At 38.0% G+C, this 23,148-nt stretch overlaps 7 protein-coding genes across 13 annotated transcripts; 4 read left to right on the forward strand and 3 right to left on the reverse strand.

Moving 5' to 3' along the window:
* Positions 1–20: 20 nt before the first annotated feature.
* LOC104782994 (putative NADH dehydrogenase [ubiquinone] 1 alpha subcomplex subunit 12) lies at positions 21–2,728 on the reverse strand. The gene is made up of 5 exons (XM_010508099.2): positions 2,477–2,728; positions 2,002–2,028; positions 1,029–1,120; positions 435–544; positions 21–346 (listed from the first exon to the last, which is right to left on the reverse strand). Exons 1-5 carry the CDS (start codon positions 2,566–2,568, stop codon positions 188–190), a joined length of 480 nt encoding a protein of 159 aa, XP_010506401.1. The 5' UTR covers positions 2,569–2,728; the 3' UTR covers positions 21–187.
* A 305-nt stretch (positions 2,729–3,033) lies between these two features.
* On the forward strand, positions 3,034–11,285 carry LOC104783082 (protein EXPORTIN 1B). 6 transcript variants are annotated; one of them, XM_087512307.1, is made up of 32 exons: positions 3,034–3,346; positions 3,728–3,844; positions 3,929–4,021; positions 4,122–4,193; positions 4,373–4,480; positions 4,554–4,636; positions 4,769–4,907; positions 4,993–5,061; positions 5,145–5,215; positions 5,414–5,476; positions 5,554–5,598; positions 5,702–5,809; positions 5,966–6,064; positions 6,179–6,382; positions 6,793–6,852; positions 7,065–7,175; positions 7,426–7,523; positions 7,731–7,839; positions 8,077–8,142; positions 8,218–8,316; positions 8,431–8,511; positions 8,596–8,685; positions 8,833–8,918; positions 9,003–9,083; positions 9,179–9,361; positions 9,575–9,641; positions 9,784–9,894; positions 10,031–10,138; positions 10,223–10,360; positions 10,441–10,578; positions 10,668–10,772; positions 10,879–11,285. In XM_087512307.1, exons 8-32 carry the CDS (start codon positions 5,049–5,051, stop codon positions 10,999–11,001), a joined length of 2,457 nt encoding a protein of 818 aa, XP_087368433.1. In that variant the 5' UTR covers positions 3,034–3,346; positions 3,728–3,844; positions 3,929–4,021; positions 4,122–4,193; positions 4,373–4,480; positions 4,554–4,636; positions 4,769–4,907; positions 4,993–5,048; the 3' UTR covers positions 11,002–11,285. The 6 variants fall into 6 exon arrangements, 4 of the variants coding, with proteins under 4 accessions (XP_087368433.1, XP_087368407.1, XP_087368485.1 ...); XR_015598065.1 differs by having other exon boundaries at positions 3,052–3,346; positions 10,056–10,138; XR_015598063.1 differs by having other exon boundaries at positions 3,057–3,346; positions 6,173–6,382; positions 10,056–10,138.
* Positions 11,286–11,450: 165 nt separating this feature from the next.
* LOC104744402 (uncharacterized) lies at positions 11,451–13,308 on the forward strand. Its single transcript, XM_087512612.1, has 6 exons — positions 11,451–11,767; positions 12,085–12,175; positions 12,284–12,399; positions 12,505–12,564; positions 12,647–12,712; positions 12,798–13,308. Exons 1-6 carry the CDS (start codon positions 11,711–11,713, stop codon positions 12,984–12,986), a joined length of 579 nt encoding a protein of 192 aa, XP_087368738.1. The 5' UTR covers positions 11,451–11,710; the 3' UTR covers positions 12,987–13,308.
* A 159-nt stretch (positions 13,309–13,467) lies between these two features.
* LOC104783246 (uncharacterized) lies at positions 13,468–16,162 on the reverse strand. Its single transcript, XM_010508409.3, has 4 exons — positions 15,711–16,162; positions 14,815–15,295; positions 14,520–14,726; positions 13,468–14,426 (listed from the first exon to the last, which is right to left on the reverse strand). The coding sequence occupies exons 1-4, from the start codon at positions 15,822–15,824 to the stop codon at positions 13,621–13,623; spliced, it is 1,608 nt and encodes a 535-aa protein (XP_010506711.1). The 5' UTR covers positions 15,825–16,162; the 3' UTR covers positions 13,468–13,620.
* LOC104783428 (uncharacterized) lies at positions 16,156–19,857 on the forward strand. 2 transcript variants are annotated; one of them, XR_015598087.1, is made up of 5 exons: positions 16,696–16,877; positions 16,978–17,516; positions 17,628–17,894; positions 18,139–19,484; positions 19,654–19,857. XR_015598087.1 is itself a non-coding variant. In XM_010508606.3 (4 exons), exons 1-4 carry the CDS (start codon positions 16,696–16,698, stop codon positions 18,948–18,950), a joined length of 1,800 nt encoding a protein of 599 aa, XP_010506908.2. In that variant the 5' UTR covers positions 16,156–16,695; the 3' UTR covers positions 18,951–19,857. The 2 variants fall into 2 exon arrangements, 1 of the variants encoding a protein (XP_010506908.2); XM_010508606.3 differs by having other exon boundaries at positions 16,156–16,877; positions 18,139–19,857.
* A 76-nt stretch (positions 19,858–19,933) lies between these two features.
* Positions 19,934–21,943, reverse strand: LOC104783339 (late embryogenesis abundant protein At5g17165). The gene is made up of 2 exons (XM_010508524.3): positions 21,806–21,943; positions 19,934–20,378 (listed from the first exon to the last, which is right to left on the reverse strand). Exons 1-2 carry the CDS (start codon positions 21,913–21,915, stop codon positions 20,123–20,125), a joined length of 366 nt encoding a protein of 121 aa, XP_010506826.2. The 5' UTR covers positions 21,916–21,943; the 3' UTR covers positions 19,934–20,122.
* Positions 21,944–22,041: 98 nt separating this feature from the next.
* Positions 22,042–23,043, forward strand: LOC104783592 (uncharacterized). Its single transcript, XM_010508746.3, has one exon. It carries the CDS (start codon positions 22,455–22,457, stop codon positions 22,845–22,847), a length of 393 nt encoding a protein of 130 aa, XP_010507048.1. The 5' UTR covers positions 22,042–22,454; the 3' UTR covers positions 22,848–23,043.
* The last annotated feature ends 105 nt before the right edge of the window (positions 23,044–23,148 follow it).

The raw sequence follows: 23,148 nt of genomic DNA on the forward strand, positions 1-23,148 counted from the left end.
AACATGATGAGAAGTTTAAGGATCAGAAGAAAGTTATTAAACAGCGTCAATTACAATATTCCAAATACAAAAACCCCAAGTGTTCAGCTTTTAGATCCAAACAGCTTTTATTTATTAAAAAAGACACAGAAACAACAAATCATTCGAGAGAAAATCTCACAGAGCATCAACTAGATCTCTCATCTTCTTACTGAGTCTTAGTGGGTACCCATGATTGGTATCGAGTCCAATTCTTTTGCCCAGGGTTCAAGGCATGTCCCTTCGAATGGTATATGTATGCATCACCTTCTCCAGAGAAGTTCTCTTTGTGCTCAAGCCCATACCTTTTTGGTTTCAAACTCAATAGCTTGAAAAACAGACAGACATTATTATTTGTTTTCCAAGTTTTGAAGCAATTTGATTGATTGCAAATTAGAAACGGCTTTTGGTTTTACCTCATCTCCAGTGTGATCAGTAATGAAATGAAGCCACCCATGCCATTCAGCTGGTACTTGAGATGCATTGTAACGATACTTGGCAGCATACTCTACCCATCTGTGCCTACCTGTTAACAAAAAGATTGCTTCTTTCAATGTAAATGCCTATTGGCTTAACATTCTATAAAAATCCATGTATTGTTTCACCACTATTTCTACAGAGATACATGTATTGTTTCACCACTATTATCTTTTGTCTTTCACAGATAAACAAGAAGTTGAGCACATATGTTTTTCTAAACTATCACACAGATTAGATTTATCTGTACTGAACAAAGCTATACATATCTCTGGTAGAGTACGTTAACATGCTCAGTCTTCTCATGCTCTGACCAAAATTAAGTCATCAAATCATGCTCTGAGCTAATACTTTTTCCATGACTATACTAAATGCTAGGACTCAGGACAAACAAACATTTCAAGTGAATATTACCAACGGTATTCTTGGAATAGATGCTATTTGATATCCCACACTACAGTGTCATCCATTTTTTTGGTAAAAGCATGATTTTGAATAGGTAACACATGAAGCTATTGAAAAGAATCACGTACCGTATTGAGTATCACCCAGCTTCTGGTAGTATTTGTTACCGAACTTGTCAACACCAACAAGTGTTGCTCCTATGTTGTGTATCTTAGTTTGCCTTAATCAAATAGAGACATTAAACGATATTGATGAGAAAGTGAGACTCACCAGCAAGCTAAAATATGAAGACTGGGGAAACTATAAGTTAGGCAATATTCAAGCATATAGTATGATCCACTAACTATAAGTTAGGCAATACTCAAGCATACAGTATGATCCACTAACTATAAGAATGAGGAGCAGACAAAAGATGGATATTCTGCTGAAAAGAGAATACATTACTATATTTGTATAGATGATTCTCATAATGGTTGGACAAGATTCTGAATTTTAGAAATAAAATGATACTACTTTGCAAATGCTCTAGTCAAATTCACCAATTATCTAGAGCCTATAAGAATGACAGATCCAACTTAAATACAATTCGTCAAGAGGCACAAAGTCTTTGGTTCTTAGGAGCTTTCAAGAATCAAGACTACTAAGTAAGCCAACCTCTATCGTGAAACAGACCTGACCACTTTTTGAGCTCTTCACCCTCTTCAAATTGAAATGCCTTGTGGCATAATACTGTCAATTCCTTCAGACATGTAACAAGACTATCTCTGAAATACCAAAAATCCTTCACTGTCACTGTTTCTTTACCGAGCTCCGTGTCAACTTACATTATCACATCTATGAGGGAATTGACAGAATTATGCCAAAGTCAGCAATCCAAGTTGAAGAGCAATAAAACAGTTCAAGAATTGGCAAGCTTCTGCTTCACAGTAGATTAAATCTGACGGAAAGATGTTTGCGCACACAGCAAAGGCCACAAAGAAGAATATGAAAATGAAATTAGCCTACCTACAAAGGATTCCTGAACAATCACTTGAATCATTTACGTAATCTCTAAATAAGTGACACACTAAGCACAAGATATCTAAAAAGATAAATACTTACAAGAGGTTCCCATCTTTTAGACATCTCCTGAAATGAAAAGGAAAAAGAAAAAAATGAAGCAATCAGAAAACTATTATAAACTAGAGATTACCTCATAATAAAAACAATAAGATCTTAAAAATTATAAGCAGCCAGAAACATTTGAGCCAATCTTAAGAATTTTATGTTCACCTAGCATTAAGTGTTCACTTTTCATTTCCCATTAACAAAGATTTAACATTTGGGTGAAAACAAATCCGAAGAATCATTGCAAGCAAAACACTCAGCTTTACAAACTCTAAAAGGCAGATCAAGCAGAGACAATAACGCGTGTTCATCTAGAATCTTCAAATAAAATGAAAGAATGTCTTAGAAAACAGAAAGATCTTTCGAATTCCTAGGTTTTTGGGATCCAACGAATCAAATCCATTCCAGAAGAAATTAAGTAGGGGAAGAAGAAGACGAGAGAAATCGATATGAGAGACAAAGAACTAACACGAAGCCATCTTCTCGGAGCATCCTCATGAAACCGCCGATACCTTTCTCTCTAATCGCCTCCAGCGCACTCTTCGCCGCCGTCAAAGCCATCGTCTTCCTCCGCTATCTCTCTCTCTCACGCTCGGAATCGGGATTTGATTTTGATGTCGACGACGACGAAATAACAAGGCCCAACATAATTTAATAGACGATAACCAAAAACGCACCGTTTTGTATTTGTTGGGTTACGCTTTGTGTTTACATGATTCGCCTAGATCGATCGATGTTTAACGGCCCACGGGCCACTTCTCGGTATATCCTTTCTCGTGAAAAAAATAAGTTTATGAAATTGAAACATGCTACTAGAATGGGAATTCGAACAGGTCACCTGCACATAATTGATTCAGGTAAATATTTGAATAAATATTTATCAGAAGAAAAATAATCCTACTAAAATAGTATATGAGTAGCTCAGTAGCGTACAGTATACAATTCAAAACCCTGAGACGGTCAACAAAAAAGTAAAAGATAAATAAATAAATAAATAAAAATTACAAGTCTTTCCTTTTTCCCAGCGTCTCCTGCGTCAATCTTAAGCTGGTCTTTCAAAAACAAACCTCTGCTCTCCCCTATATTTAAAACTGCCTCTCTCTTCCGTACCGCTCTACCTCTACCCAAAGAAAAATAAAAAATAACTCGAGAAATTTGTTTCCCTTCATTGATTCACTCTCGTAATCGAGTCTCCTTTTTTTTCCTATTCTTCTTCTGGAATTTGCGCTTCGTCTCCGCCATGGCTGCTGAGAAGTTACGAGACTTGAGTCAGCCGATTGACGTCCCTTTACTCGATGCTACTGTTGAGGCCTTTTACGCTACCGGATCTAAGGAAGAAGTGAGTCCATTGTTTATCTGTGAATTTTTAACGATGAGAGCGAGTATAGCCACCGCATTAAGCGGTCTATTTATTACTGTTAATGCGGCGTCTTTGTCGTCGCTTTTTTATCGATTTGGAGGTTTAGGCGAGGGTTTAGTATTTCCGATACAAATTGGATGAGTTTTTGTTGATTTTTTCGTGGGTTTCAGATTCTTTTAGTGTCGTGGCTTCGATTTGTTTGTGATTATTCTTGTAATCTGGAGAAAAAAAACGCTAAACAGTTTTATGTAATTTGTGTTGATAAAAGATGTTCATTGATGCTTTGGAATCAAATAATCCAAGTTTTTGCATCTATATGCTTTCCATGAGAGATAATAATGTTATGAAAACACTTTGCAGAGAGCTTCTGCGGATAATATCTTGCGGGATTTGAAAGCTAATCCTGATACTTGGCTTCAAGTGGTTCACATTCTACAGAACACCAGTAGTACGCATGCAAAATATTTTTCCCTACAGGTTGGTTTCAGTGTTCTCTTAAATCTGCTAATGTCTTCTCATTACTTTGCTTCTGATTTCTCTTCACATTATCTATTATTTCAGGTGCTGGAAGGTGTTATCAAATACAGGTGGAACGCCTTACCCGATGAACAACGTGATGGAATGAAAAATTACATCTCTGAAGTTATTGTGCTGGTATGTATCTACAGGCATTAGGTTGTATTTTTTTTTGTTTTGGGTTAGAACGAAGATAATAGATTAGCTGAATTGTTTTGATGATGAATTTACCACGTAGCTTTCAAGGGATGAAGCATCTTTCAGAGCGGAAAGGCTTTATGTTAACAAGTTAAATGTCATCCTGGTTCAGGTACCTTCAAAGTTTCTGCTATAATATATATACTTATTTGCATTGAGTTCTATTTCTGTGTTCACTATCTGGTAAGGCTTTTGCTGAAGCCAACTTCGTCTGAAAATTTTGTTCCTGCCAATTTATCGAAAAAGTTTGTTTAGTCTTTTAGAATAACGTATGATGTGATGTGTGTGCAGATCGTGAAACATGAGTGGCCAGCAAAATGGAGAAGCTTTATTCCTGATCTAGTTAAAGCTGCGAAAACTAGTGAAACTATCTGTGAGAATTGCATGGCTATTTTGAAAGTAAGTACAGTCTAGTTACCTTTGCATTAATTAAGTTCATTGTGTATTTAAATAACATTTCTTCTTTTCTTAGCTCCTACGTGAGGAGGTCTTTGACTTCTCAAGAGGAGAGATGACTCAGCAAAAGATCAATGAACTCAAACAATCTCTAAACAGGCAAGTTAGGCTTTTCAAGAAGTTTACTTTAAAGTAGAAATAAGAATTACCTATGTTCAAGTATATGTCCGTAATTTGTAGCTAATGTTTGTTTTTCATCACTTTACTGATTTATACTGCTTTCTTATGCAGTGAATTTGAACTCATTCACGAGCTATGCCTATATGTCTTCTCAGTGTCCCATAGAACAGAGCTTATACGTGCAACACTCTCTGCATTGCATGCCTATCTTTCTTGGATTCCGTTGGGATATATATTTGAGTCCCCGTTGGTAATATTTTTGGAATAAGTGGAATGAAATAAGTTAACAAGTCTTTAATTACAAAATCTCCCATTACTGATCTAGTTATTGGCAGCTGGAGACCCTACTTAATTTCTTCCCTGTTCCAGCATATAGGAATCTCACACTTCAATGTCTGTCAGAGGTATGCCAGTATGTAGTTCAGATTTTTCTGCTGTCACTATTTTACTGTCATTGTCTAATTAGTGTTTTTCTGGCCGGTTGCAGCTCTTAATTTTGGGGAAGTCTACAATGTGCAATATGTCAAGATGTACAGCATCTTCATGAATCACTTGCAGGTAGTGCTGTTATCTTTGTTTGTTGGTTCTATTTGTTTTCGTGGATTTTTTCATTAATGCAGGTGAGCTATACAGTCTCACTTTTAGTCAGTTAATGTACTTTCTATGGTCGTTTACCTGTTATGTCCTGTATTTAGATCGACTTTCATGATAATTTGGCTTCTAGGTTGATGCCCATACTTGTTTTCATATCTGCAGGCAATTCTTCCTTTAAATTTTAATATCCCTGAGGCATATTCAACCGGAAGTAATGAAGAACAGGCAAGTTTTTTGTTGTGGGTTAGTTTCTGGCCATTCCATTTTTCGAGATAATGACTGTATATCTTCTTTACCTCTAGGCTTTTATCCAGAACTTGGCACTGTTTTTCACTTCGTTTTTCAAGGTAAATCTCTTTCTTTGTTGAGTAAGTTACGTCAGGTTGTTTTGGATGTGTAACTGATGGACGATGGTTTGCATTTGTTTTTCTACTCTTTTTTCGTTTGCAGTCACATATAAAAGTTCTAGAATCATCACCCGAAAATATTTCTCTCTTACTTGCGGGTCTGGGATATCTCATTAGCATATCATATGTTGATGACTCTGAAGTATTCAAGGTATGTGAATTATATTTTCTAATATGTATATATCTTTTTGTTTTCTGTTGATGAAGTTTTAGGTCAATATTATTTTTATTAATTATCAGAATGGTTTCATGTTATTTTTTCAATGTTTTGGAAACTGACACGTTTTGCTTGCTTACGAGTGAACAGGTTTGTTTGGACTATTGGAATTCATTAGTTTTGGAGTTGTTTGGGTCGCAACATCATGTCGGTCACCCTGCACTAACTCCAAGTCTGTTTGGAATGCAAGTATGACTCCTTTATGTTCTTTTATAGAATGGAAATCAGGATTATAGATATTGTATTGCTTGAGCTTTGCTTTGATGTGTTTACTTACCTGGGTCTTTATTTTCCTAGTATCAGATGGCTTTCCTTCCTTGTACGGTTGATGGTGTTAAATCTGAAGTCACAGATCGGCATAAACTTTATTCAGATCCGTTGTCAAAATTAAGGGGGCTCATGACTAGTCGCATGGCTAAGCCTGAAGAAGTGTTAATTGTTGAGGACGAAAATGGGAACATTGTCCGTGAAACTATGAAGGATAATGATGTTCTTGTCCAGTATAAGGTACCAATCGTGCATATGACCTATCTTCAGTTAGATATACCTAGCTCCTCCACACACAGCATGTTCATTCATAGTTATTAAACTAAATATTTATATTTGTGGTAAAAAAGTATTAGCTATATTTACCAATTACTATACAATAGAAACATAACGAAAATAAATATAAATGAATGTTTATTTAGACTTTTGATTATTTTTTAATGTTGAATAAGCTCTATTTAATACTCGCTTTTTTTTCCTTGACTCATGAAATCGGATAGAAAATTTGACACAACTTCTACTCGCATCGCTACTCCTTTGATATAGGATACCAATAGTGTTATGATATATTAGAAGAAAGTTCTATTATATGATCCGACTTTTAGGTTTCAATTATATGGTATCCCATTTCATATTTTACACCATTGCAGATAATGCGGGAGACATTAATCTACCTCTCTCACCTTGATCATGAAGATACAGAAAAACAGGTACTTATTTTGAGGGTTGCCAGATTTTCCTACTCTAGAATGATTTAGTTTTCAGAGTTTACTTTTAATTCTTTACGATTGTTATGTGTGCTAATGGTAGTATATGTAGAAGTGTTCACTGTTCATATTTGTGGATTAGCCGTACTTTGAAAGGGTAGAATCTTGGCTTACCCCTGTTGTATTGATGTCAACTTTTTGTTGTTTCTTCTAAGATGATGAGTAAGCTAAGCAAACAGTTGAGCGGGCAGGAATGGGCATGGAACAATCTGAACACTTTATGCTGGGCTATTGGGTCCATTTCTGGATCCATGGGAGTAGAACAGGTAAGATCTCCGTTCTCAGTGTCTAATTTTATTTGTAATGAACTACAGTTTAAGATTTGTTTATATTTCAGTCATATACTTTTGGCCCTAGGTATGTGCTAGCACTTTTCTAATGTTATTAGTGTTCTTGAGTGGCCTCCTATTGCTTTATGGTCGATTTGTGTTACATTGGTTCTACTGCAAGTGTTTTGTGACGTTTGTGTCCTTTACTAATCATATCAACAACTCCGTCTGTTTTCTTTTCTTTCAGGAAAACAGATTTCTAGTGATGGTTATCCGCGATTTGTTAAGTTTATGTGAAGTCGTCAAGGGAAAAGACAATAAAGCTGTTATTGCGAGCAACATCATGTGATTTTTTTTCTACATCATGGATCCTAGAATTGAAACTATTCATTACATCTTATCAAAACTAAAACCTATACATTATATTGTTGATTTTGGCTTGGATTGTTGGTACTTTATGTAGCGTGAGATTATATATATCCCAAAACTTAAACTTGTCCCATGCATGATTTATTTGAGTATTTGACCTGTGTTCTTGTACATTCGCTTCAGGTATGTTGTTGGACAATATTCAAGATTCTTAAGAGCCCATTGGAAGTTTCTGAAGACAGTTGTCCATAAGTTGTTTGAATTTATGCATGAGACGCATCCTGGTGTTCAGGTAATTCTTCCCTTGTTCAAGTTGGAATTAGAATTTCTGTAGGAGTTATAGTTTCTTGGCTGAATCTTTCATATTAAGTAGAACCAGTTGAGAATTTGATTTCATTACTATCCCTTCATATCTGATTGTACCATCCTTTATTACGTCTCAGTGTTCATAAAAAGTCATTGCTCACCTTGTTGCTGTCCCTGTGGTCTTTGGGTGCTCTGGTTTATCTAACGACCTACGTTTTTTTAGGACATGGCATGCGACACATTCTTGAAAATTGTTAAAAAGTGCAACCGAAAATTCGTTATTGCTCAGGTATGAACTGGTCCGTTTAAGACACCTTTTAATTCTTATTTTATCATCTAAAAAGTGATATTCTGTGCTTTTCAGGTTGGAGAAAGTGAGCCATTTGTATCTGAACTTCTTTCAAGCCTTACTACAATCGTTGGAGATCTTGAGCCTCATCAGATTCACACATTTTATGAATCTGTAAGTATTGTTAGTCGTGTCTCTTTGATGGAGATGTGAAGCTATTTCTTATTGTGATCGCATTCTTTGTCTATCTCTCTCTCTCTCTCTCTCTCTCTCTCTCTCTCTCTCCAGGTTGGTACTATGATCCAGGCAGAATCAGATCCTCAGAAGAGGGGTGAATACCTCCAGAGGTTGATGGCTCTCCCGAATCAGGTCTGTTAAGTGTTAAGTAAAAAGGTACTGTTCAGCTTTTGTTTTTGTCATAGCTGGCTAAAGGTATTTTTTGCTATGATATAGAAATGGGGAGAAATTATAGGACAAGCCCGCCAGAGTGCAGATATCCTCAAGGACCCAGATGTGATACGCACTGTGCTTAATATCCTCCAGGTCTGATATCTTACAGTTTTTGGCTGGAATTTTATTTTATTAATACATTAGAATTTCATACATAAATATAGGATTCATTATGGTTGAACTGGTGCATTGGAAGACCTTGGTTTTTATTACATGGTATAAACTTATATACGTGTGCAGACAAATACGCGGGTTGCAACTTCACTTGGAACAAACTTCTTATCTCAAATTTCGTTGATCTTCTTGGATATGCTGAATGTTTACAGGTAAACTCTTTATGCAATAGTTATGTTGCAGTTAAGAGTTATGTGGTAAACATAATTGACGTAATTCTTCCTCTTCTGCACCAGAATGTATAGTGAACTTGTGTCAGGCAGCATTGCTAATGGGGGCCCATACGCATCAAGAACATCTCTTGTTAGACTTTTAAGGTAGGAGGGCAATGTATATCAAATAAAAGCACAGATTTTGATCCCCCTCTATTTCAAACTGGAATAACATTACATCTTTATGCTTCACGGAACAGGTCTGTTAAGAGGGAAATCCTTAAGCTGATAGAAACATTTTTAGACAAAGCTGAAAACCAGCCACACATTGGAAAACAGTTTGTTCCACCAATGATGGATCAAGTACTTGGCGACTATGCAAGAAATGTTCCTGATGCCAGAGAATCAGAAGTCTTATCACTCTTTGCAACGATAATAAACAAGTATGTATCTTCTCTGTTTCAGTTTGCCTTATTAATCCACGATGTTTACAGTCTTCTCTTTTAAAAGTATTTTTATTTATCATCATGGATTAATTGAATTAGTTGATGCATAAAAGTTTCAATAGTGTGAAATCTCCAAAGAAGTTTTACACAAAATGTACCATTAAATTATATTATCTTCTAAGTTGGCAACTTGTTGATGTGTTCCTGTAGGTACAAGGTTGTAATGCAAGATGACGTTCTCCTCATATTTGAAGCTGTTTTCCAGTGCACATTGGAGGTAATGGATTCTATGCTCCATTGAAAATACTTCCAACATGTGCATTTTTAAGTCAGTCCACACTTTGGAGATATTATGAACAATGTACTGTGATTCGCAATCGTAGTTATGCATCTAATGAAGGTCAAATTGTTTTTTGTAGATGATTACTAAAAATTTTGAAGATTACCCAGAGCACCGCCTCAAGTTTTTCTCGTTACTTCGTGCTATTGCTACATTTTGTTTCCGTGCCTTGATACAGTTGTCAAGTGAGGTTGGTGATTATGTTCTTCAGTTAGTTTTCTTTGCATGATCTTAGAAAGCTATTAACGCCCTTTCCATATTGATAGTTTTCTAGTAATCCCTGAATTTTTCTTGTTTTTTGTGCCTCTTTATAAATTAATCATTAGCAACTGAAGCTTGTGATGGATTCAGTTATCTGGGCATTTAGGCATACTGAAAGAAATATCGCTGAAACTGGGCTCAATCTCTTGCTCGAGATGCTGAAAAACTTCCAGGTTTTTTCTCGTTGTGTTAGCTGTTTCACTTTTATCCTCTTATGTTTGTTCATGATGTAACATGTTCTCTCTGATTTGTGACAGAAATCTGACATATGCAACCAATTCTACCGAACATACTTTCTGCAAATTGAGCAAGAAGTATTTGCTGTCTTGACCGATACCTTCCATAAGCCAGGGTTCAAGTTGCATGTTTTGGTGCTGCAGCATCTATTTTCCCTGGTACAAATTCCAACTTACATAAAAATCTGCCACTTGGCTAGTTTATGCAGAATTAAAGGATCGATCATAAAAATATTCAGGTTGAGAGCGATTCTTTGACGGAACCATTGTGGGATGCTGCAACGATACCTCATTCATATCCAAATAATGCTGCCTTTATTCGTGAATACACCATCAAGCTTCTAAGCTCATCATTCCCCAACATGACTACAACAGAGGTAACTAATCTAAACTTGCCTAAACCAGAGCATTTTCTTTTCTTTGATTGCGACGTATCTTGAAAACTGACAACACACAACAAAAACAGGTGACACAGTTTGTGAATGGACTATACGAGACGAGAAGCGACGCTGGCAGGTTTAAGAATAACATACGTGACTTCCTTGTACAGTCCAAGGAGTTTTCTGCTCAGGTATATTCCTAAGAGATTTGCTACAGATGAAATTGGTATCTTATTTCCGTTAAGACCACATATCATAAAAAAAAAAAAAAAAATGAACTGGATTTGATTTGTTCAGGATAACAAAGATTTGTATGCTGAGGAAGCTGCTGCTCAAATGGAGAGAGAGAGACAAAGAATGCTTTCAATTCCTGGACTTATAGCTCCCAGCGAAATTCAAGACGACATGGCTGATTCTTAAGTCTTGTCGTGTCTTAGATGAATTATGTTGTTTTGTTTCTGATGATAGTAAAAGGCTTCAAAGAGTTTTTTTTTTTTTTTTTTTTTTTGAGTAGTAGAGAGCTTCCTAATCGATTTTGAGAAATGGAAAGCTTAGAAATGAGAGAAGTGTTAGGTGCGTTTGGATTTGGTGTAGCTTACTACATAACAGTTTTTAACCGGTTTAGCTAGTATTCTTCTTCTTCCGTAAGACTGGATGATTTGATTCAGTATTATCAAAATGAAATATGTTTAGGAGCTCAACAATAATCAAATTCTTTGTTTTAAACGAAATATTAACCGGCCTAGTTGGGCCTTGGCACTGCACTACGAAGAGCAATTTCCTCCAGCAACTCGTTTAATCATTAACCGGTTTTAAACCGACCTTAATTGATTTGACTTTTATAAACCGGATTAAAATTGAATACTATAGAGAGAAGACCAAGTCGAATCTAACCTGGATTGATTCCATTGTACCCAAAAAAAAAAAAAACGCAACCTTTCTCGGGAAAATCTTCAATCCCTGGAAGAACAAATATCGATCATCTTACGCTTTTTGATTATCTCTGTTTTCTTCAGCTTCTGTTAGGGTTTTTGTCGATAAGAGAAACCAAGTAAACATTCTTCGTGTTGTTGTGAGGGTTTAATAAAAGCTTTTGGGGGTGAGACTGAGAGAGAGAGAGAGATCAGAGATGGGTCAAACTTTTCGTAAGCTTTTCGATACTTTCTTCGGAAACCAGGAGATGAGGGTACTACTACTCTCTTTCTCTCGTCCCTTCCGCTTTTGATTATTATTTTTTTCCTTTTTATTGCTTTTGATTGTTTACTGAATCATTCTTCCCCTTTTTGTTGGATTCGTGTGTTAAACCTATCTTGTGTTCCTTCCTTCATTCATTTGTTACGAATTATATATGATTGATCTTATTCAGTAGTCCAGCTTTTGTTTTGTGTATATTGATTGACCCCCAAGCTCAATTACTAGAGGTTTTGGTGGTGTTTCTTATGTGGTTTAGGGTTTCTCAAATATGATTGTGATGATCTCTTGGTTGTGTGTTTCGTTTACCAGGTCGTTATGCTGGGGCTAGATGCTGCTGGGAAGACAACGATACTGTACAAGCTCCACATTGGAGAAGTTCTCTCAACCGTTCCCACAATCGGTAGGTCAGATTGCTCAAAGCGTTTTTTTTTAGATTTGGACTCTTGCGTTTTTTTTGAACTGTCTTACGACTTGTTTGCTGAGGATTTTGAACTTTTTTCTTATACAGGTTTCAATGTTGAGAAAGTTCAGTACAAGAATGTGATGTTCACTGTTTGGGATGTTGGTGGCCAAGAGAAGCTCAGGCCCTTATGGAGACATTACTTCAATAATACCGATGGACTTGTAAATTCTTCACTTCTTTTTGCTTCTGTGTGTTAGTTAGGGAGATATGATTCTGCAGAAGAGAATTCTTAAGACTGATGATTAACAAAATTGATGCATTTGCAGATATATGTGGTAGACTCCTTGGACCGAGAGAGGATCGGTAAAGCAAAGCAAGAATTCCAGGTACCTTAGAGAAATTACACAAAACTTTTGGGTAAAACTAGTCTCTGTGGAGTGTCTAACCTCTGCTTATTGATTTCTTCAGGATATCATAAGAGACCCATTCATGCTCAACAGTATCATTCTAGTGTTTGCCAACAAACAAGACATGGTAATTAAAGTTCAAAGCTCTAGCTTTCCTTATGTGATATCCTTCTTATTTACCAATATTGATCCAAACTCTTTATGAATCTCAGAGAGGAGCCATGTCTCCACGAGAAGTATGTGAAGGGCTTGGCTTACTTGATCTCAAGAACAGGAAATGGCATATACAAGGCACATGTGCTCTTCAAGGAGATGGCCTCTATGAAGGCTTAGACTGGTTATCCTCTACGCTCAAAGAGGTTAAAGCTGCTGGTTACTCATCCGTTGGTCCCTCGTTTTAACACTCACTCCATTTACTAGCTAAAATTGACATACGAAAAGTACCATATCAAGCTCTCATGGTGTTCAGTCTATCCACCATTATATATACTTTTAGTCCATGGCCAAAGTCTTCTTCTTGGCCTCTGATATGTTAGTAATATCACAAAATCAAAATCTTCCAAATACTTATAATGGAAGTTGTTACTCTTTTCTTTTGTCTCTTCATATGGCCCTGCTTCTAGAGCTTCATTGTAAATTCTGATGGATAAAAAATCTGCAAAATTCTCATGGGATCATCAAGTGTCCCTTGAAGCTATAATAGATGATTGATCTTTTTGCGTCTCTGTCATCCTTGAAGCTATAATAGATGATTGATCTTTTTGCGTCTCTGTCATCCTCTGTTGAGTGTTGAGCTTTGGCTCTTAACTTCGATAAATTAAGAACATACAGCTAAATGAATGGAGAGATTATTGCAAAGCCGTAAAGAAATTACGAATGAGATTAAAAGTAATAGAATTCTTTAGAAAAGATGTTTGGATTTTTCTTAAAAGGAAGAAAAACACAGCAGAAGGAAACAAAAGAAACATCAAAATATCTTTCCAAGAGAGAAAGGAAATGATTTCAAAAAGAGGCGAAAATAGTTTTTTGTCTTCTTTACTCAGCGCCCTTGTGTTGTTGTTGCTGACTCTTAATACCAAGTTCTTTGACCATCTTTATTAGTTGCCTCACGCTTACGTCTTTGAAGCTCTCTTCATCAATTGTCTTTTTCTTATTCTTTTTCTTATTCTTCTTCTTAGCCTCGGCCTCTGCTTCTCCCTCTCCATTGATGCTAAGATCCATCTCCACAGCATCCTCCTTGTTCTTCTTGTTGCTTTCTACGATTGATTCTGCTTCAGGTGGAGACAACGGAGTTTTTGTCTCATTACCAGCAGCAAGAGTCGACGAAGAAGAAGAAGAAGCTGGAGTCTTCTTATCTGATAGAGGAGCCTCTTCTGATTCAATGTCAATCGATTCCTCAGATCCGCAACTGTTTTCTTCCAACTCGACCTCGTCTATCTCATATTCGGACCATTCATCGCTGTCTACTTCAAGTTCCTCCTCAGAAGCTATCTCATCGACTTCTTTTGATTCATCAGCTATCAGAACTGTTGTGACCGAGTTTACCATACTAGCATTATCACTAGCAGAGACTTTAGACTCGAATGCCTCTTGGTTTGTGTCAACAGCAACAGCATCAGCATCATCCTCCTCCGGATCAGCTTCATATTCTGTTTCATCTGAATCAGACTCAGACTCAGAATCAATCTTCATTTGTTGAGACTCTGAATCTTTGTTGCAGGCCAGAGTGTTTGCGGTGGTAGTAGAAGCAGCATGGTCTACGACAACAAAGTCATCCTCCTGCGATGTTTCTTGTTCTTGGACTAGAACAAAACTGTCTGAAGCTGAAACCGTGTTGGAACCTGCAAAGAAAGCCCCCATGAAAATTAAGAAATGCAATTCAAACAAGAAAATAATGAAGCGAACAACATTGATGGGTATGCGAGTGCGTATACCTGTTCCATTCATCTGTTCCTTACTAGTGGACGCATCAAAGAAAGTGATATCACCAAGATCACCATATAATATGTCAAGATCTGAATCATTCTTTGAACCATCCCATTCCTTCTCCATTGAATCATTCAAATCTCTCACTGACACAATTTCTTCAGCCACCTTTACTTTCTCTGAGTTTTCATCTGATTTTGCCTGGAATTTGGAACCTGCAATTTTCAACCAAACTTGATTACTAACTCATCCAAATTACAAGAACATGGAAATAATCTGTTTTAATAACGAGGCATCGCATACCTGCTGGAGAATCTTCTCTTTCAGCATCTTCGTGCTTCTTTGCAGGTACATTTACGGATTTCAAACTCAGGTCAGCCATAGATTCTTCAAGCAATCTGACAGACCTTCTGGTGCTGTACACCCTCTGAACCGACTCATCCTTCTTACAAGATGCAGCTGCCTGAGCCCTTCTCGTGCTTCTCGCCGCTGGAGTTTTGCTCACGTTGACCTCAGGGATGGCATCGGTGACGTCTAACTTTACAGCAACCGAGGTCGCTGCTGCTCTTCTACGGCCTTGAGGTACTGATGGATGTAGGAGCATATTCGTGTCTCTGTTCTCTTGCTCCATTTCTCCAGCGAGGGACTTACCCACATAACAAGAACGGGTGACCAAATCTGATGACTGAGTATCATCTTTGGTGGCCTTTTTCCGAGTAGTTCTAGCAGCAGTTCGAGCTACGCTGGTTGGAGACTGATTCATGAAGTCATCAATACCTTCAACCTATCAAATCAAAAGCAAAGCTAATGTTACAATTGCAAAACCATCAACAAATGTTAAAGATCAAATATGTAAAGACTTGAAACTTGATTTCGCAGATTTACACATAGCTTGATGAAATTAAAGGCAAATCTACGAGCAATAAGGCATTCTTAATCTTGTTTGATTAACCAGATCTTAAAAATACGATCTCAATGAAATCAAGCATCATCTGAAACCACTTCGAGGATTTCATACTCGTCAGTCGTGAACTATCATCAAATACTCTAGTAACCGCCCTAAATTTCTCAATTTTCAGTAAGCAAAGTTGTGGATCTCAAATCGATTGCAACAATATTACTTAAGACTTACAAGCAAGATGCGAAGACTACAGACACAAAATCTAAAGAAAGGAGAAGGCAAAAATAAAAAGACTTACAATCTCAAGAGATTTGAGAGCATCGGCCATGGCGACATTGGTCATATTGGCTGGGATTTTGTTCCTTTTACAGAAGAACTGTAGATCTCTTCTCGGAAGACTGTCGAAATCCATGGCGACGATCTTGAGAAAATGAGAGAAAAAAAACTTTGATTTGGGTTGAGGAAAATGACGGCTGCTTGACGTTTCTGCTTGATATGATGAGACTGAAGATCCGAAGACGAAGGATATTTATATACCATTTAGGCGAACACAAAAACCCTAACTCCCCCCCCCCCCCCGAGCAGATGTGACCGTTGCAGCGTGAATTTTGAATTTTGAAAATTATCTTAAAAAAACCCAACATGATATTATACTGGGCCTAAGATTAAAAAGCCCATAGTTTGGATTAGTGGATGGGCCTTTGATTCGGTAACGTAAAAAGCACGCGCTTTTAGGGGAGCGCGTGTAAAATTGAAAGAACTGCGAAGCTAGCATTCACCATCCGGAGGAGAGAGATTGAAAGAGAAGGCGAAAGAGAGACGGAGGAGCGAGAGAGAGATATACAGAGAGAGGTTTCAGAGAGTAAAAGAGAGAGAGAGAGAGAGAGAGAGAGACAGAGCCACTCGCTTACATAGTTTATTATAGACGGGCGGTGGAAAAAAAAAAGCTGCGAGGGAAAGGTTTTAACCTAACCTGCGTAAAGAGAGAGAGAGAGAGAGAGAGAGAGAGCGTAGGGTTAATGGGAATTTTCCAAATCTGAATGGAAAGCTTAGTCCTCGCCGTCTTCACTTTCTTCCCTTCCGTTTGTTTCAGTTGTGGTTTTGGATCCGCCGGGATTCCTCTGTATTACCGGCGGCTAAGCTGATTTTTTCAGGTAGATCAATACACACCGCCGTATAAGTTTTTTTTTCTGAGAGAATGGTAGACTTTTGAGGCCTTTTTTTGTGGTAGTGACGAATAAGATAAGAGAGAAAATAGTGTGATCTTGAGTGTAAAGAGAAGAATGGGAAGCCCAGGATCAGGTTCTCCGGATTGGACGGTGGGTTCTATTGTGTGGGTTAGGAGGAGGAACGGTTCGTGGTGGCCTGGGAAGATACTTGGTCAAGAAGATCTTGACTCTACGCATATCACCTCGCCACGATCTGGTACTCCAGTGAAGCTCCTCGGGAGAGAGGATGCAAGTGTGTAAGTCTCTTCTTTTTTCTTCTGTCTGTGTGAACTTTCTTTTGGACTTGGATTAGTTACTGAAAGCAGTTTTGTTTCAATCTTTTTAATATGTGGTTAGGGATTGGTACAATTTAGAGAAATCCAAGCGGGTCAAGCCATTTCGGTGTGGTGATTTTGATGAATGCATTGAAAGGGTAGAATCTTCGCAAGCATTGACTATAAGAAAGAGGGAGAAGTATGCTCGTAGAGAAGATGCCATTCTCCATGCCCTTGAACTTGAAAAGGACTTGCTGAAAAAAGAAGGGAAATTAGTTCCCTACAAGGCTAGAGATCACTCTCCTGATACAAACAGGGAAAGAATGGCTATAGTTAGGTTTCATGATATCTCTAATGGAACAAGAGAATCCTCAGATTATCTAGGGGTTGGTGATGCTACGCATTTGCTGAGAGATAAAGAGGAAGAACAACCAAGTTGTGAGGATGAGGCTGTACCTCGCATGAGAGGCTTGCAGGACTTTGGACTTAGAACCGCCTCTTCAAAGCGAAAGATTTCACGTTCCAATGGTCCTGATACTTCCTTAAAGTATCTTGCCAGAAGCAACTCTTCAGCTTCTTCGAGTGGAGATTTTAGCATGGAGAGGCCCACTTATTCCCTCGGTGAGATGAATTTGAAAACTTCCAAGTTTTAATTCCAAGATGGTTGGATACTTAAGGCTTCTGGCCCTTTTTTGACATAAAATTCATTTGAAAATTTTGGCTCCCTTTCAGGAAAGGAGAACACAAGGAGTAAGGCAGAGGCTAAAAGGCCTAAATATATGTTTACACCCAATGATACTAACGATGTTTCAGACCTGCATCAGAGTTTGCGAAGCCATAGGGAGGCAATGCATTCCTCCTTTGCCCGTGGTGATTCTCGTTATTCAGATTATGACCCTCCTGAATTTTTGGAAGATATGGAATCTGATTATTCTGAATCTGAGACTGATACTTCTGATATGGAGGAGGATACTGATGATGACATTCCCTTGCCGTCAGGTGGAGTATTTTTGGACGGCTAAAATCTTGTTTCTTATCAATATAAATGTGTTCTACTTTTGCGAAAATTGGCTTTCAATTGTGGCAAGCCGGCAATCATTTCTGAAGTTACTTTGACTAGAATTTGTGTCAAGCCTCTGAACTGTAAAACCTATTAACCTGTTTGGTTACGTAGACCACAATTTTCTGTGTCGTATAGGTGTTAGTTATGCCCTAACTATTGTTTGAAATCTTCTCTTTCCAGGAGCTGGGCGTCATTCAGAGCGACGCAATACTTTTAGTAGACATATGTCAGAAGAAGATGAAAGCACCAGCAGTGAGGAAGATCATTATGAGTCATCCATTTCTGGCGACTCTTCCTACCTTTATTCCCACAATCCTGATAATGATGCTAGCACGGTTTCCAAGTGGCAGCTCAAGGGCAAAAGAAACTTGCGCAATCTTCCAAGAAGGTCTGCACGTAAGAGAGAAATGCACCGTAATCGTATGGAAGATGGAAGATATTGTGAATATAAGAGAAGAGCATTTGGGCAAAAGCCTATGGGTTATGGGTTAGATTTTAATGGGACAAATGATATGAGCGATGGTACTGATGACACTGATCCCAACGAAAGGCAGTTCGGGGACAGAATGATTGGACCAGGTGATAATTATCAGTTCTCATCTGTGGTTTCATCTAGATGTAAGAGCATCTACAGCCATGACTTGCTGGGCTGGGATGATGATCCTTGGGAAGGCCGGATTGGTATGAGTAAGCGAGGAGAAGAAAAACTTGAAGGTTTAGGTCAGGAGTTTGATGCTTCTCAAAGACACTTTGGCAGAAAATTGCGTTCTTCATTGATGGATGTGGATTTAGAAGTGCGAGGAAGCTATCAGAAAGGGCCTGTCCCAATTGTCTCACTTATGAGTAAGCTAAATGGCAGAGCAATTATTGGGCATCCAGTCGAAATCGAAGTCTTAGCAGATGGTTCCTCCGAGTCATATATTCAGACAATTGACTATTTTGGTAATGAAACAACTTACCCGGACAAAAGCTTTCTTCTACCCTCTGCTTAGAAGACTGCAAGAAGGAGTAATTCCCGGGTTCCTCGGCTGCAGCCATTCTCATCTTCCCTCGAAGCGGATGATGAAGCAAACTATGATCATTCTCCGGCCGATCAGGGAAGAAAACCGCATGTTAAGAAACTCGGTCTGGGAAGTTTTAGTAATGATGGTAACTCGGTGAGGAGAAACAGTTCACTGCGAATTCCACGACCACCTGCAGAGAGAAAGCAGCAGCAGCAGCAGCAAAAGAAGTTGCTGAAGAACACAAATGCTACTGCTAGTCAAAAGACAAGGGCACTATCATCATTCAGCAGCGAACAAGGGCACAATGGGATGAAGGTGTTGCGAGACCGGACACACGAGCTCTCTAACAGACGGGTATTACCGGGACCACCAACTGTGGCCTGCATACCGGTCAAGCTAGTATTTAGCAGATTACTTGAGAAGATAAATAGACCGCCTTCAAAGCCAACTGCGAAATCCTTTAACGAGAGAAGAAGAGATCAATAACAAAGAGCTCTACTCAAGTGAAAACGAGATTTACAGGTACCAAACATATAACAATTCCGAGTCTCACGTTTAGGGCATTACAATTTCTGGGGTGATGGATCTTTTTGAGCAACCATCAGGCTTTTATTATGTGATGATTCTGAGGGAAAAATAGTCGTAGGGAGAACAGTTTACTTAGAGAGGCTCTGGTTATTTATTGGTACAGATCGGTGAAGAAGTAGAACAATATACCACCACTGGTACGTTTTGTATATATTTTATTTTTCTCTCTTTAGAAAGCTTTATGTATCTTTGATTTAGCTTCAGCTTTTAGTTTACTAGTCTTAGAGAGCTTTTTTTCGTTTCATTTGATTTATGACTCTTTCGCTGGTTAATCAAATTACAGATATAATTGATTTTGTTCTTGGGAGATTCGATTTGCAGATGATGTCTTTTTATCTGTCGTGGGATCATCCCTCATCATGGCTTTGATTAACCGCACCAAATTAAAAACCAAACGTCATTTTTGATTGGTTTGAATCTTTATTGTTAACACCCATCAACATAGACATAGCAGCAGAACATAACAGTTATTTTAGGACACTATATGGCTTGGCAGATTGTCTACTTCGAAAGAACCTTATTACAACAACATTACACCAGTAAAAAGCAGGGAGAAAGAGAGAGTGGGAGACTCAAACATGGTGAGTCTTGTCCGAGTCCTCGAGACTTGTGGGGCGAAACCAAGCAGTCTCCTCCAGCACCGCAGAGTCCTGGCGTGCACCTTCAGCAGCGGGGGTGTGCTCAGTAGTGGAGGGGCCGAAAACTCCTGTTTGGGGATGAGGAGACCAATATTTATCGGAATCTGGCTTTATGACTTCGTCAGGTACTGCAGTTGCATGCAGTTCATCCTCCGCGTTCTTATCATACGCCGAGGAATGACCACTCCGACTATTGAGAAGAAAAGAAAGAAAAAAAAAAAAATTAGATGACTTTTATTTATTTATCTCACCTTTTGTCGCATGTAATGTACGCAAAATAATTTAATCAGATCAATGCGCGATATCAAGGAAAATAAAAACAAAATTCCGGTTGGGTGGGAGATTGTTGATTGGTAGGTGAGACGTTGCCACCACAGAAAATACCCACAGGGCCACAACCACCCAAAAAAATAATGATTTCGTACAGTAGTCACTCTTTGTATAGATTTTTTATTTATCCGGTCATTGTATACTATTATTTAAGATGGAAAGTTTTGATTTTCATAAAAGGTAACCCCTTAAACGCCTTTTCACTATAAAATTGATATAAAAATCAAGTAATGTCAAAATATGTCATAGTCAGCCCCCATCAATATTTCTATATCTTCAAAGTTGTCGGTCCAATTCTTATCTTAATTTAACGATATGAGAAGATCAGCCAGGCCACGTCTACGTACTGATATCATATTTAGATGAAAATAACGTCTTTAAAAAAAGATGGAGTTACAGCAAAGAAGAAACTAAATGTGGTTTGTAATTAAAGATGTAAATTCATTAGTTTTGGTTACAGTTTTGAGTTTGACCCCCAGCTACTTAAAACTGCGAGTAAAGAAAAGGAATTTAATATTCTTCAAGGGTGTTGATGTAAATTACAAATACCGACACGTGTCAAATCCGGAACTAGATTTGTTTTGGTATTATCCACTTACGCTTAATGGCATATGCCATTTTTTTTGGTAGTAGAATGGTACAGTGGTACATATTGCTTATGCTTTTCGTACGAATATAATTATTTTCAAGAAAATGTATTAATATTTTAAGATATGGTAAAATGATTTCTTGGAGAGAAAAAGACTTTTAAGACTCAAAACTTATACACTTGTTCAAATATGACAGGGTGCTTTTTCAGATCCATTGCGTTTATATTAAGCATATAGAGATACGAACACACAAAAAAAAAAAAAAAAAAAAAAAAAAAGAGAGCAAATGTATGATATTGAAAATATAAAATGCATAAACTAATCTGGATCCCTAGTACCTAAAAGAAGTCTGTTATCTGAACTTTCCAGATCTGGGAATCATCTCTTGAATTCAAGAAAGTGGAAAACTAAAGATTGTTTGACCAAACTAGTAACACACTGAGAAACAACCAAACACTACAGTCCACAAACCTCTAATATGTTCATATCAGTTTCTCATCATATATAATCAAGATGATGTTACTGTATACTACTACCGTCCATTTCATGGGAATTAATTCCCTTGTATTTCCACATTAAAATGTAGTTGTAATCAATGTATTTTCTTTTATTTTTGTTACGTAGGTTCAAAGAACACATGAAATAATTTGGAAGAAGAAAAAATAACCAGAAAAGAGAAAGAGAGTGTTTTTGATACCGTGAAGGGAAGAGAGCAGAGGCGGTGGCGCGTGTGGAAGCGCGTGTGTTGACGAGGTGCTTCCTTAATCCGGTGGTGATCAACTTAAAGCTCTTCGATCTGGTTGCCATACAAACTCTGTTTTTTTTTTTCCTTCTCGTCGGAGGTTAGAATTTGTTTCTACCGTAAGATTTTGCTTCTTTATTTGTAGGTCAGTAGTATGTGTGATGAGTTTATATATATAACTCTGTTTAATGTGTGCTTATATATATCCATTTATGTATCTGCTTTGAAAGTGATGTGATTAGGAGACAAAACACAATCTGATCCACGTGTCTCACCTACCAAACGTTGCCGTTTCATTTTGTATTTTTTTCTCTGACGCCGTTACTTGACAAATGGACAGGGTGTGTGAATCTAAAGCCTATTTACTTTTGTAACTATTTGGGCCGAGTTTAGGTAAACGCATAAGCCCATTCAAAAATCTTCTCTAACCGACGTGCGACACGCGTTGACCGCCCACGTGTATTCACGTTTCTTTACTCTCACATCTTCTCTTCCAAAATCCCACACGAGAAGGAAAAAAAAAAAAAGATCGGAAAAATAGAAATTTCATCAAGGTTAGGTGCGAAGAAGAGACAGACTTCAGATCTAGCTTGATCCGGTGATAATGGCGCTTGAATGGGTTGTTTTAGGTTACGCAGCGGCGGCTGAAGCGATCATGGTGGTGCTATTGACGATGCCAGGGCTCGACGGACTCCGCAAGGGATTAGTCGCCGTCACGCGTAATCTCCTTAAACCGTTTCTCTCCATAGTTCCGTTCTGTCTCTTTCTCTTGATGGACATCTACTGGAAGTACGAGACTATGCCTTCGTGCGACGGCGATTCCTGCACACCGTCGGAGCATCTTCGTCACCAGAAATCTATGATGAAATCCCAGCGAAACGCGCTTCTCATCGCGGCTGCTCTTGTCTTCTACTGGATCCTCTACTCAGTCACCAATTTGGTTGTCAGGATTGAGCATCTTAACCAGAGGATCGAGAGGCTCAAGAACAAGGATTGATCGGCTCTTTCTCCTCTCGTCTCAAGTCCAATTAGTGTAATGCCTTTTCTTTTCTTTTTTTCTCTGTTTCAACGTTTTTGACTTCCGGAGATTGAAAGAGTTATCCTACTTTTCTATGCTTGGATTCTTATTTGTTACCAGATTGAGATTGTTCTTGTTGAATTTTGAATTTTGATTGACTATAATCTTCTCTTCAGGATATGCATTGATGAACACACACATGATTGATGGTTTTAGTGAATACATTCTATGGCTTTACACTGTGATTTCTGTTAAGCATTCTGTGAATTGGAGTGATTAG

Source organism: Camelina sativa, chromosome 1 (assembly GCF_030686135.1).
Source record: "Camelina sativa cultivar CO46 ecotype springtype chromosome 1, ASM3068613v1".
In the NCBI taxonomy this organism is placed as follows: domain Eukaryota; kingdom Viridiplantae; phylum Streptophyta; class Magnoliopsida; order Brassicales; family Brassicaceae; genus Camelina; species Camelina sativa.

What these genes read in the sequence shown, in the direction of transcription:
- LOC104782994 (XM_010508099.2), bottom strand. Translation starts at nt 2,568, where the DNA reads ATGGCTTTGACGGCGGCGAAGAGTGCGCTGGAGGCGATTAGAGAGAAA. An exon ending in CTAAAAGATGGGAACCTCTT is followed by an intron (nt 1,121 to 2,001) that starts GTAAGTATTTAT and finishes TATTTGATTAAG; the next exon opens with GCAAACTAAGATACACAACA. An exon ending in GCTGGGTGATACTCAATACG is followed by an intron (nt 545 to 1,028) that starts GTACGTGATTCT and finishes TTTTGTTAACAG; the next exon opens with GTAGGCACAGATGGGTAGAG.
- LOC104783082 (XM_087512359.1), top strand. Translation starts at nt 3,248, where the DNA reads ATGGCTGCTGAGAAGTTACGAGACTTGAGTCAGCCGATTGACGTCCCT. An exon ending in CTGTGCTTAATATCCTCCAG is followed by an intron (nt 8,686 to 8,832) that starts GTCTGATATCTT and finishes ATACGTGTGCAG; the next exon opens with ACAAATACGCGGGTTGCAAC. An exon ending in GATATGCTGAATGTTTACAG is followed by an intron (nt 8,919 to 9,002) that starts GTAAACTCTTTA and finishes CTTCTGCACCAG; the next exon opens with AATGTATAGTGAACTTGTGT.
- LOC104744402 (XM_087512612.1), top strand. Translation starts at nt 11,711, where the DNA reads ATGGGTCAAACTTTTCGTAAGCTTTTCGATACTTTCTTCGGAAACCAG. An exon ending in TCGGAAACCAGGAGATGAGG is followed by an intron (nt 11,768 to 12,084) that starts GTACTACTACTC and finishes TTCGTTTACCAG; the next exon opens with GTCGTTATGCTGGGGCTAGA. An exon ending in TCAATAATACCGATGGACTT is followed by an intron (nt 12,400 to 12,504) that starts GTAAATTCTTCA and finishes ATGCATTTGCAG; the next exon opens with ATATATGTGGTAGACTCCTT.
- LOC104783246 (XM_010508409.3), bottom strand. Translation starts at nt 15,824, where the DNA reads ATGGATTTCGACAGTCTTCCGAGAAGAGATCTACAGTTCTTCTGTAAA. An exon ending in CTCTCAAATCTCTTGAGATT is followed by an intron (nt 15,296 to 15,710) that starts GTAAGTCTTTTT and finishes TTGATTTGATAG; the next exon opens with GTTGAAGGTATTGATGACTT. An exon ending in AAGAGAAGATTCTCCAGCAG is followed by an intron (nt 14,727 to 14,814) that starts GTATGCGATGCC and finishes TGAAAATTGCAG; the next exon opens with GTTCCAAATTCCAGGCAAAA.
- LOC104783428 (XM_010508606.3), top strand. Translation starts at nt 16,696, where the DNA reads ATGGGAAGCCCAGGATCAGGTTCTCCGGATTGGACGGTGGGTTCTATT. An exon ending in GGGAGAGAGGATGCAAGTGT is followed by an intron (nt 16,878 to 16,977) that starts GTAAGTCTCTTC and finishes ATATGTGGTTAG; the next exon opens with GGATTGGTACAATTTAGAGA. An exon ending in TGACATTCCCTTGCCGTCAG is followed by an intron (nt 17,895 to 18,138) that starts GTGGAGTATTTT and finishes TTCTCTTTCCAG; the next exon opens with GAGCTGGGCGTCATTCAGAG.
- LOC104783339 (XM_010508524.3), bottom strand. Translation starts at nt 21,915, where the DNA reads ATGGCAACCAGATCGAAGAGCTTTAAGTTGATCACCACCGGATTAAGG. An exon ending in TCTGCTCTCTTCCCTTCACG is followed by an intron (nt 20,379 to 21,805) that starts GTATCAAAAACA and finishes TCTTCTCAATAG; the next exon opens with TCGGAGTGGTCATTCCTCGG.
- LOC104783592 (XM_010508746.3), top strand. Translation starts at nt 22,455, where the DNA reads ATGGCGCTTGAATGGGTTGTTTTAGGTTACGCAGCGGCGGCTGAAGCG.